General features: G+C 37.4%; 1 protein-coding gene across 3 annotated transcripts in view; it reads right to left on the bottom strand.

Moving 5' to 3' along the window:
- Positions 1-864: 864 nt before the first annotated feature.
- rbms1b (RNA binding motif, single stranded interacting protein 1b) overlaps positions 865-12,795 on the bottom strand; it is a 19,043-nt gene continuing 7,112 nt past the window's right edge. The window contains exons 4-13 of one of the 3 annotated variants that reach the window (XM_008404011.2): positions 11,903-11,994; positions 7,918-8,075; positions 6,563-6,636; positions 5,902-6,017; positions 5,067-5,116; positions 4,870-4,957; positions 4,617-4,667; positions 3,917-4,027; positions 2,988-3,068; positions 865-2,917 (exon numbers count right to left, since the gene is read on the bottom strand). In XM_008404011.2, coding sequence (XP_008402233.1) covers positions 2,846-2,917; positions 2,988-3,068; positions 3,917-4,027; positions 4,617-4,667; positions 4,870-4,957; positions 5,067-5,116; positions 5,902-6,017; positions 6,563-6,636; positions 7,918-8,075; positions 11,903-11,994 — 893 coding nt within the window. In that variant the 3' untranslated portion in view covers positions 865-2,845. Of the gene's footprint in view, positions 2,918-2,987; positions 3,069-3,916; positions 4,668-4,869; positions 4,958-5,066; positions 5,117-5,901; positions 6,018-6,562; positions 6,637-7,917; positions 8,076-11,902; positions 11,995-12,795 lie in introns of those variants that run through there. The other 2 variants (XR_533181.2, XR_001776410.1) reach the window with 2 other exon arrangements.

The following is a 12,795-nucleotide window of genomic DNA, read 5'->3' as shown; positions in this document are numbered from 1 at the left end:
TTATTGTTTTCACATTTCTCTCCTCAAATTAATGTATGGTATATAATGATTCATGGTACTAGCTGATTCATGCACATTCTCAAAAATTTATGTAGCTTATCAGTGCTATAAGAGACTAAAATCAGACAAAAATTAAAAGCAAATTTGTTTTTTTTTATTCAAAAAAGTTCAAAAACATTAACAGAAGAAACAATGGGCAACAATCTAAAGGAAGAAAAAAGAACTTGTTGCCAAGAACAAACTTAGTAAAACAAAAACAAAGAAATTCATTAAACTGTACATAGATGTTACCTTTGGTAATAGTGGCACAAACAAAAAAAGCAACCTTTAAACAGCTCTATGAAAATCTCATATTTCCTCAATCTGTCTGTACAAAACTCTTCATAAGTTAGAACAATTTCATATAACTTAATGAATGTTCAATATGGTGGTTACTAATATGAACTTTTTTTTCCTCTTAAGCACCTCTTTAGCTCTTGACCCAGACTATGGCACTTGATTCAGACACCACTAGCAGCATAAACCTCACTAAGACAGTATTACTCCACAGTCTTAGGCATTACATAGAAATCTCAAGTATAACCATAATTGGCCCTTGACATTTGTTTTAAATCCCAGCAAATTACAGGGGAAAATACTCCTTTATATTAAAAAATACTAACGTTTTTTTTTTACTACCACAATGCTTGTTGTTTCTGTAGGTCTCAAAGGATTTCTAATGTCCTCCACAATTACACACGGCCAAAATAAAGATGCCTACAAAAGCCTTGAAAAAAATGGTCGCATTGAACTCTTGATGATCCCAAGATGTTACTCTGCCGCAGTTCCCAAACAGTAAGGCGTAGGAACGTCTGCACCCTTGTGTTTTTTTTTTTTTTTTTCCTAATTCCAGATTTTAAACTTCCATTATTCGTCTGGCTTTAAATGTCAGAATGTAGCACATTTTATTAATAATTTCCAGTTATTTATAAACAATAAGAGAAATTCACCATACTTTAATTGGTTTGTCTTTCCCATTGTGATGAATGGTTGAAAGAAGTTGCAAACAAATGGTCTGCCTGAGAGAAACACTCATCACAAACTTAACAGTTTTCAGTCACACAGAGGGAAGTCAATAATTCTGGCAGTGGCGATGTTGATTAAAATATTTTTTTTAATAATCAGTGTCAGAAAATATCACTGCAAAAAGAAAGGAGCAATTTATTTAAAGGAGATATTACACACTTTTACCAGGAGCAGCAAGAATGGTGGTCTGTCCCAAATCGACCCTTGGATTCTATCCGTTGTTGCAGTTTTCCCCTTTTTTGACTATAACTTTGCATTATACAAAAATAACGGAGTAAAAAGTAAAAAGCTGCGGCCAGCTCCTGAGTGTGGCGTTTGGTCTGGAAGGACGGGCTGGACCTGCTAACCCGACCGACTACGGAGGAGAAAACAAACTCTGAGGTAGATAACTGGTCCGGCAGGTGACCAGCTCAAATCACAGACTTAGTGGAGGAAACTTTAAGCAGAACAGTCGCTTAAATCCACTGTTTAGCTTTTGTCTTTAAATCCAACCATTCTGTTTTTAAGCACAATGTTGTGTTTATTTTAATTGTAGCTGTTTTTTTTTCTTATAATGAAACATTTTCTAGTTATTTCTGCAATGAAAGCTCTGTGTGGCACTTACTGGCACACTAACATGTTCATAAAGGTCTAAAATCTAACACATAACTAAATGTGAAAAAAGGCACAGAGTCCAAACTGCACTCTATTTTGTTGAAGCCCTAAAATCCTGGTTAGAGACAAATGTTACAGTCTTTGATGAAAGAAAACTAAACTTAAAAATGCCAAGTTTGTTTCCTAACAGAGAGTGAGGCCTTTTAAATTTAATTTAACACCCAGATAAAACTGATGTTTAGTGGTTTTTCATAAGGCTTTGTTTTTTTTCCCCCCCACAATCCTACATCTGTGTTTTCCTTAGTTGTTTTCAATCAAATAATAAGAATACATACTAACAAATTAACAATTAATATCTAAAAACTAAACTAAACAAACAAACAAAAAAAGCAAAGTAGATTTGTTTTGTTCAAATTTTTACCCTGACAACTTTAATTTAAATTACCCTAAAATACAATTATTCTAAAAAAGTGGGAAAATGTGATGGTTCAGGAGAAAGTTGACATCCATACAAATGTAAGGCCGTAAGCTAAAAAAATAAATATTCATTTCAATAATATAATTACATGTAGTCAGTTGATTCAAGCCATTTGTCTGGACCTTTTTTTTCTACTTCCCCATTTGGGCTTAAGTGGGAAGAGCACTTTATTATTTAGTCATAATTAAAATGTTTTGTGCTGTTCATCTCTCCACATCTACAGCTCTGTTTTTCTCTTGGTAGCTGTGTCAAAGCGATGTAGGAAAATTTAATGAGCAGTTATTTCAAAGAGAAGAAAACACTGAACACTTCAGTTTAGCAATACTCACACAGCAAGCACAAAACATTTTCAAAATGTCTGCCAGAAAAATTAGAGAAAAATCGAAAAAAATAAAATAAAATCCCAACAAGATACATATTTACAACCTTTGACTTTGCAAAAGTGGTCACAAGATTCTCGTGCATATTGTGAGAAACTGCTGTAAAAAAAAACCAAACAAAAAAAAAAAAACTTTTTGTATGAAAATAAAACTCTTTTTTTTATAGAATATGAATCATTTGTTGATCTCAGAGAAACTCTGAAATCATATCAAGAAAAAAAAAAACAACAACTCTTATTTAACGAAACATGTGAAAAACAGTTAAAGTTCCTTAGCGTCCACTGGATTTATAGATAGTTTTTGTTGTTGTCCAAACACCAGCAGACCACTACTTGGTCTGCTGGTAGGAATAAGGGGAGTGACTGCCAGATGAGTCCACTTGAGCCTGGACACCATTTTCCTGGAAGAGAGCATGATATCAATCTAAGCCTAGACTTTTTGTCTTAAATAAGAAAATTGCATTAACTCACCTCAGCAGGGGCAGCTGCAGTCTGCATGTGCGCGTACTGCGGGATATATGCTCCTTGCATAGCTGTGTTGGCAGCCATGAACTGCAAGAAAAGAGGAGCAGATAAACATGCAGAATATATTCTTGGTTTAAATGGACCAACAGCAATCAGCGAGCCCAAAAGCTATTTTGTAGGGCCTTAAGATTTGTGTGATCTGGAAAACTTGACCAGATTTGTGAAACTGGATGTTTCTTCACTATCTAATTCCATGCAAAATATAATATTAGCACAGAATGTGGCCATTTGTGGACAACCCCTCCAAGAAAAGTAATTCTGTAGAAAACAGGAACTTTGTGTCGTACATCAGAACCACTACGGACTAAAAAGATCAACCTGTTCGACATGAGGTTTTATGCATCATAAAATGAATACAGTTCAAGTTTACCATCTAATCTATTCTTACCAGGCAAGGTGTGCTGCCATATTTTACAGTGCCTATACTTTGCACAAAATAAGTAAGCGCCATACGTAACTATTTTTTTTCCCCTTGTGGTTTGGCAGCAACAATGTCATCCTGAGCAGGGAATAATACTGCACATATATGAAACATCCTCTTATCACAGGCAGGATGCTATTGAAGACCAAGTAATACTGATGAGAATATACATTCATATTTGAAGAAAACAAATTGTTTTGGGCCCTATTTCTAGGCACCTCAAATGTCTGCAAGTTTTACCTACGTTTATTTTCAGTTTCTTTCAGTTCGCTTTATTTAGTGTGTTTACTAAATGCACTTTATTTAAGGGACCGGAAGATCATGAAATCATGTTTAAGCTAAAATATCTTATAAAGATAGAGTTTTAAAGACAGTGAGGGTTCACAAAAGAAACATTTGTTCCAAGCATGTTTAGTGAAAGGGGGCTCCCAAGGTATTCGAACCCATCTCTCACCGTTCCTGAACCGCCCATAGACAGGTGACCCATCTGCTGAGTGAGCGGGGCCATCATTGAAGTAGGCTGCAGTGACACGGATGGGTCTATAGATGGCGATATCACTGCACCCTGCAATAACGGAAGATGGGAGAGGAAGGTGTACAAATTCCCAAAATGCCACAAAAGGACAAGTTAATCTACATCTAAAAAGACAAGCCTCGAATATAATGACTAACCTGTCATGAAAAATCCTCTCATCTATTGTTTTAAATGCACGTCACATCTGAGTTTTGTAGGAGTGAATACACGAAAATGGAATCTGGGTACTCCCATGCCTGCAGCTGACAGAGCTATCTGTGAGCATCTTGGCTGGCCTGATGCCTTAGACAGTGTTTTTCTCATCTGCTGGCTAATTACCAAACCTGGAAAAAAAAAGGCTCTTCTCTCAATTTAGAGCCATCTGTTGTAAAATATTAAGCATCTGTCATTAAACGCACTTATTTATCAAGACTCTCCAAAGGAAGTTGTTTTCACATTCCTGCACAGACGGTTTAGTCTTTTAGCTTCACCTTGCGCATAATCTTCCACGTCTGTTTACAGAGAAACGTTTCGGTTCTGCTACATCCACAGAGGGAGATGCTTCAGGAGAGTGATCGGGAGAATGGTAAAGAACAGAGAAAACTGACATGTAGGATGCATGGAGGCGTGTTGCTCTTACAGGGTGCTGCATGATGTAGGGTTGATGGGACATCCAGGAGGGATTTTGCACCTGGAAAATTACACACCCAGTAAACACATCGCAACGACAGATACATAAATATGTGATGTGATTACATGTCACTGTAAACAATATGGAAGGTTATGAGGTCACATTGTTCAATGTCTCACATTGAAGTTGCCAAAATAGCTTCAGTAATAAAAATGTTGATCTAGAACTGCAAGCTTTATTAACGAAAGGGAAAGGCCCGAACCTGATACGTTGAAACTGGAGACATGAACGGAGACATGGATGTCTGAGCTATCATCCTGCTGGAAATACTGTATGGAGCTGGGAAAAATCTGTGAGCAGAGAATTGAGAAAATGTTGTTTTGTTTAAATGGTAAGGCGGACATCAGTCAGATGTGATAATTGCAACAGTACTGCTGTGTGTTTTTAAAGTAGCTTTACCCATTTTGCATAGCAGCTGCACTGGGGTCGTATGTCAGCGTCATTCCAGCCTGAGACAAAAGACATTCCAAGATTAGCACATCCACACTAGCTTGTAGCAACGGAAATTGTTCCTACAGAAATTCGCCTTTCAGAATTCCACGGAATTCCACAGAATTCCAGAATCTTATTTTACTAAATAAAAAATATCCATACTTAAATGTTCTTTTCCATATTTATCCCAACCTGAAAATTACTTAAGTCAAAGTCCAACACCAAGTTCCTCTGAAGAAAGGGTCAACATTTGTGAATTTACAGCATTCAAGCTTGAGAAGAGGTGGCCTTTAGTGCAGACGCCTGAACCAGTCAGGAGCCTGTTGGTTTAGTTATTAGCCTTCAATAATAGAAGACCAAAATAACACTTTGTTCAAAAGATGTTCAAGAAATGCCCTGAGTCAGGCAGTCTAGCAGGAACGAGAACAGTAAAAGCAAACGCCTGCTGACTGGGCTGAACGCACATTACCGGAAATGTGACTTGTTTGACTACATGCCTTTTGTTAATCTGACTTACCAGATATGTAAAGGTTAGATAGGCCAGGAACACGATTTGGTTGTCAGAGGCTCATAAATTATTTGTATTTGCATGAAGGTAAATGGCTACTGTGGCAAATACAAAGCTAAAGCTACACAATTACACTTTTAAGTTTGTCCATTTTAAGAGGTTTTCAAGCCGCATTAATAAACAATTAAGAACTTTTAAAGCTGGCTCATGTAACATGTATTTTTTTTCTACTATTCATAACGCAACATCTCACCATTTTAGCTTTGCCCATTATGTTTTCTGGGTCCCACTCACCAATCTGGAATCCATGTCCCTCCCCCAGCCTCGACCATTCTGGCCAAATTTATGATGACTTTGTCTCTTTTTCTGTCCTCCATCAGCAAACTTGCACAGCAGGGGTTCGGATGCCGCTAAAGAAAGAGAGATGTAGAGGACATATTGTGAAAGAACTGTTTTTAACACAAAGTTGTTACCACACACAACATGTTGCTGTCAGTCCTTTCTATTCAGCCTTTTAACCCATGAATCACGGGATTGCAGGTTTATTAAGCAGCCTGGGAACTTGGACATATAATTTAGCAGCTGTGGAGCTGTAATCCCCTCCCCTTCCTGAAGCAGGCTAGGCCAGCAAAGACTATTTCGGTCTAATAATCCAATTAAAAATCTTAGAGAGGGAGTGGTAGCTGCTTTCACTCTTGTCTTTGGTCTGCCACTCCAAGCTGAGTGCTTATGAGCTCTTCACCACCAGACTCTCTGACTCCTTTTGGATGCATTAATCATGTGACTTAACCACGTTGCTCCCCTGATATTCATTCCACCCATTTACTCGGCACAGACTATAGCTACGGCAGATGAAGCCCTCCTTACTTTTAGATACATTTTTAACAGCATGACATCTAAACTATAACATTTACTACCAGTCCGAGTGTCAAATGATCCTTTGTTAACTTCTTACCACCTGTTGGCGTTTTGATGAACTTTCCATTAAAGTGAGAAATGACTGCTTCACATTTTTCAGTTGACTCCATCCTGCACATAAAGAAGACAAACAGACCATAACCATATCAGCAAATGACTCCAGCAACAAGAGCAACTCAGGTGCTTTCCTGCACCAGCTTCCTGTGCAGCTTGGTGGAAGCGCCGCTGCACCATGAAAGATTTTATCGGTGTTGTCCCTACAGTGCAAACCGTAGCTTGTGGAGGGCAAAAACGCTTAGTCTTACGTGTTTTACCCAAACACACCTTTAGGAACACACCCAGGTGCAGCCATTCCACCCAACAACACCCAGTGAGTTTTGCTGTTGCAGTTGTAATGTAGGCTTTGTCTGTGAGGGCATTCAAATGTCAGGTTGTACAAGTACGACTGGTGGAAACCAGAAATTACAGACAGTAATTAAATCTTACACTCATTCTGAAACAATTCTTAGAGCGTGTTTCTATCTGTACGCGCATGTAAGGCACCTTCTCATTTGTCAAAATTTTACTTTCTTTTTTTCCAGTATTTTTTTCTTGATCATTACTACATTATTTTAAACTTTAAAACAGCTAACTGCCTTAATAGCTGACTTTATATAAGTGAGTGGTATAGTTTAAGGTAAGTTAAGATTAATACAAAATTCTCCTTGTCTTGTTTTCTGCTTAAGGTGAAGGTGAGACTCCTACTTGTCTCTTTTCCTGGTTAAACATCTGCATCTGCTGCACTGATCTCTTCCTGTTTACTGGTAAAAGAACAAATTTTGACATTAAAAAATGTCAAATATATTAGGTGGAAATTCTGAGATGTAAATCAAGTGATGGAAAAAGAATCCGTGATGAAGATAGATACAGTGCCTTGCTGAAGCATTTATAACCTTTAGGTAATTTTTTTTCAGGATACAAAAACACATTTCAATGTATTTTGTTGCTAATGTTTGCTATAAATCAACACAAGGTAAAGAATAATTGTGCAGTGAAGAAAAATAAATTGTTTTAAAAATATTAGACGTATAAAGATCTGAAAAGTGTGGGTTGCATCTGCATTTAGCACACCTGGCCTGGCCTATCTTGTTTCTTGGTCAACATGATGCTCTTTATCCCCTACTGTTCTCTAACAAACTTCTCAGGCTTTCAGAGAACAGCTGGAATTTACTGGGATCAAATAAACTAACTCTGTGACTTTTGAATACAATCCTCTGGATTTTAATTTGGGGCATAAGATAAAACGGGGATGGATATATATATATATATATAGACACGAAACCTTTCTGACATGTTTTCAGAAGTTATGTTTACATTCAACATATAATATTAGACAGACAACAAGAATCCAACCTGGCAAAGCCCACTCCTCTGCTGACTCCGCTGGGGTCCCTCAAAATGCGCGTGGAAATAACTTGGCCAAAATGTTTCAACATATTCTCCAACTCCTGCTCATCCATAGACAAAGGCAAGTTGGAGATGTAGAGGTTTGTTGGGTCCTGTTCCTGTTGCTGCATGATGACAAACGAGGGAAAATTAAAGAGACTAAAATAAAGTGTGTAGAACTGGTATGAATGATGTGCTCATAAAATGAGAGTTGAATCAAGTTTGAAAGATTTTACACTTAATTTACTTCTCCGTTTGGGGTTTTTCGTGTTTTGATCATCTTTAGCTGTTCCCAGTTTTAATTGGGAGTTTAATTGGAGGGAGAGGTGGAGTGGAAGGTTATGTAAGAAATGTCACTGGGCAAAGAGATCTGTACATGCAGCCCAGTGTGGCACGAGGTTTTGTTTAGCTGACTTCCTGCTGTGTTTTAACACAGTCAGCAGAAACTTGAGACACAGCCATGAGTCCTTGTGCAGAAGTCATGCCATTAATATTCATCAGTGACGCTTGGATCTGGACAGGATTGTTTTGTTTTTTTTAAATCACAAAATAAACGTAATAGAAAACTACATCAGAAATGTGCAGTAACTAACAAGTTTGATAGGAAGAATTAGTCATTAAAAGCATGACATTTGTGATTCTCTATATGTTTGCAGACTCGCGTGTGTCTGCAAACATATAGAGAATTTCGCTTGGTTTTGTAAATTATGATAATTTAATGCAGAGTTGGCCTTTTAAATGGACTTTCAATGCAACTTTTAGAGCAACTTTGCATTAAAAGTGTCATTATTTACCAAATGACACTTCATGACAACAGTCATAGACATTCATAAAGACTTCATGTTTATGACCAGTGTTATGTCATGTTTATGACAGTGTCATGTCAGTCTTATGCACACCCCTTCAAATAAAGTGTTGCCCTTATTACTGTGCTGATCAAACCCCTAATGAGAACAGAAAGGTCTGACTTTTCAGAAAAAAACTGACCTGTATAATTATGATACGTTTTGTTTTCCTGAGGAAGATTCATTAGGAGGAGCTAATTAAAAAATCCTTAAAATCCTTAATTAACTTCTCCATATTGTCATGGTGTGCAGTGGTTGCATTGGACCCAATGGAGAAAGACAGAGGCAGCAAGTAGTTGAAGAATGTTTAATAATAATAATAATAATAATAATAATAATAATAATAATAATAATAATAATAATAATAATAATAATAATAATAATAATAATAATAATAATAAAAGATAAACAAAAATCACATTGAGCCAGAGCAAAATCCAGGTAAAAACAACAGCCAGGAATTAACGGTGATATGACAGAAACCAGCAGTGACAGCAGAAGTGTTTCAATGCTGAAAGAGTGAATGCTGGAACAATGGACTGGGATGATTAGCTAACTGATTGCAGGTGTGAGGGGAGAGAGCTGAAGGCAGACTGAGGTGAGAGAGAGAGAAAGAGTGAGAGAGAGAGAGAGACAGAGGGAGAGAGGGATAAAGAGAGCAAGTGGCACGGGGCAAGGGGCAAGGGAGAGTACAATGGGGACTAGAAAATGAATCCAACATGAAAGAATAAGCAGACATAACGAACATAATAAAACTAGAATAACTTGGAATAACTAGACAGAAGAACTAAATAGAATAGTGATTCTAGAGCTTTCTAGAATCACTAAGAAAGATCTAATTAAAGTAAAACTGAAATAAGGCTGATCTAATGAAAGAAAGAGACTAAGTGACAGAACAACAATGAAACTGGAATCAATAAAGTCCTTTTTGAAGCAGGACAGATGTAATAGACTGACCATTTCTCATGTCTGTTTCTTTTGTACATATCGTTTTTTGCGTTTTTCATTTATTCATACAAGTTCAGTGTTGCTTCTGTAGTGAATAATTGCATGATAAATGATGCTGTGCTACATTTTTTTGGTCTACAACAGTAAAATAATTCCTGTGTTCTTCCTGTTTCTCTCCCCTTCAGCCATAACTGAGCAGCGCCCACAGCTGCTCTGAGTGCTCTCAAACAGCACAAAACGGTGCCGAGTAGAAGGAGAGACAATTTTTTAAAGAAAAACATAGAAAAACAGCTGAACTAGAAAAGGGATTAATATTTCATTGCAGTGCTGGCCAGGTCCAAAAAGTACAGAAGCCTGTGCGCTTATTGCAAGTAAAAAATTGACAACATTGAAATAAATTGGCCTTGGTTAAGGAATTAACTTTGACAGCCATATTATTAATACAGCCTAGATTTACCTACATAAAACCCCTATGGGGAAACTGGTGAATCTTCAAAAACAGAAAAGTTATTCCCCCCGCCCCCTGCTCCCGGAAACCAACTTTCAGAAAGACATAAGCTTGAAGTGCAATCTTTTTAAGCGCTACAGCAGCACTCTTCAACATAGAAGTTGTTACTGTGGGAAGAAGAGTAAAGCTTAGGAAATGAGGTCAGAGTCTGCAAAAAACAAGGGAAATTATTGAGAAGAAAGCTATTTTCTATAGAGATATCCAGGATGATATTTTAGGCTGCTTACAACAGTGAGCTAAACTACAGTGGATAGTTGTCTCTCTTTTATCTATCTCCTGCTGGAAGTTTTGGTTGATTCGCATGTTAAAATTCAGGAGCAAAAAAGGAGATGCAGTTTAGCCCTGTTCAGAGGCTCCGTGGCATTTGTGAAGGTGTGAGCCGAGCTTGAACCAATAGATAAATACGCTGAACATATACCACCATAGTTGGTCTGTTTTATTCTGTCAAACTTTCAACCTGACTATCGAGGAACAGACTGCATCTGCATACGTCGGTAATTTTTTCAAAACCTTAAGAGTTTATCTGGAAACTATAAGAAAGTTTGAAATGTGAGCTACGTGATCACTTTGTCTTTATTTTAAAAATATCATACCCTGTTTACGACAACGACTCTCTCTCCAACACAGAGTGATGTCGTTTCTGCTCCTAATAGAATCAATGACGACTCACTGCAGCAACGGCCGAGAAAAAATATGTCGAATGCTATTTGTTAAACATGACAGATCTTATCCTAGGTGTAGACACTGCATGAATGGACTCACAGACACTCACCACTTATATCTGAAATAGTAACACTACTGAAGAATGACTTGGTAGATCAAAATATCATCCAGGAAAAGCTCAAATGTTACATATTTAATATAGATTATTTTTCATATTAAAATTTAAACACTGACGTCCCATGCAGCCTAAGAGATCTACAGAGGGGGAAATGAGGTTGTTTCTTGGTTAGTGCTATGAAGAGAACTCATTTCCCCCTACTAGTTCCTGTTGCTATAACAACACAAACATATTTACTTCCTATTCTGCTTTCAATAACAAAGGTTCTGTTAGAGCTCGTCACATGTTCTGATTTCATAGCTTTCTAAACCCATTTTGAACCATCATTTGAAATCTTTGAAAAACACACAAACTATCATTTTTATCATATTTTTACTTTTTGTCTGAAATCCTCCTCACATTCAGGCTGGAACAACTCCACAACTAAAACATATTTAGATACACAGAAGAGTGACAACATAGTTCAAGAGTTTTTGACTGTCTTAATTCCTTTGCTTGCAGTGTATCAGACAAACTCTCAAAATCTATGTTGAAATATGTCAGCTGCAATAAATGTGGAACTTATTCGGGTTTTCAAAGGGATAACTGTCCATGTCTTAATAAAGATGGCCCTCAGCAAATTAAATACAGCTCCTAAGTCATGCAACACATGCACAAATAACACAGCACATCATTTACTTTCACGATTCAGCTCTGACACCATGATGATAAGTTTAAAGACAAACCGTTTGAGCACAGGACACGCAGAGCATACAGTTGAGAAATCATGTGCTGCTGTTTTTCCCCACAGAGAGTCCTTCATCGTGTGGAGGACAGCAGCGTTACTGTGTCTGTGTCGAATACCCAGATTAGTCTGCCAAAAGCTCTTACCTTGGCCATCTGAGCCTGTACACCAGAAGTCTTCAGGGCAGCCACAGCTTTCTGGGCTGCAGCAGGACTATCGAAGTCCACAAAACCGTATCCTGAGGGGATCAGCAGCACAGTTAGGGTGGTGTTAAATTTCCTTTTTTTTATTGCAAATGTCCTGCAAAATGTTTCCAACTATTTAAAATTTTGTCATGACACAAACCTCAATGTATTTTATTGCAATTCTATGTACAAGGTTGAAATAAATTAGGATATGAATGGCAATTGGAAGGATACACAATTTACAAAAATAAAAGATATAAAAGGTATGTTCTGAAGAATATTTAGCTCTTTTCCCTCAGATATACTAATATAAAATCCAGTGTAACAAACTGCTTTCAGAAGTATTAGTATCACTAGTAGATAGATAGCCTTTAAAAAGCAATACATTTTATGCAATGTGTTATGCATGGTGGAAAATTAACACTTTGAACGCACCGATCTCACAGTGAAACAAGGTAGTGACAGCATCATGCAGAGGGGATGCTTTTCATAGACAAAGAAGCTGTTCAAAGTTGATGTGACATTTGATGGAGCTAAAAACTGGATGGCTCTGAATAGTGGCTGCAAAAGATTTGAGAGTGGGGGTGGAAGTTCACCTTCCAGCTGGACAATGGGCTTATATACATACAGGTGGAGTCCCAATGGAAAGGCATATTCATGACTTAGAATTCCCCAGTGAAAGCACAGATCACAACTCAACCGAGATTCTGATGCAAGACCTGAAAATTTCCGTTCCCAGACACCTTTCATCCAGCTTCACTGCGGTTGAGCTATTACGGATAGAAGAATGACCAAATACTTCAGTCTCTGTCTCTCTCTCTCTATATATATATACACACACACACATATATATA

This window comes from Poecilia reticulata, linkage group LG2 (genome assembly GCF_000633615.1).
Source record: "Poecilia reticulata strain Guanapo linkage group LG2, Guppy_female_1.0+MT, whole genome shotgun sequence".
Lineage (NCBI taxonomy): Eukaryota > Metazoa > Chordata > Actinopteri > Cyprinodontiformes > Poeciliidae > Poecilia > Poecilia reticulata.
This window is presented reverse-complemented; position numbering and strand designations above follow the sequence as displayed.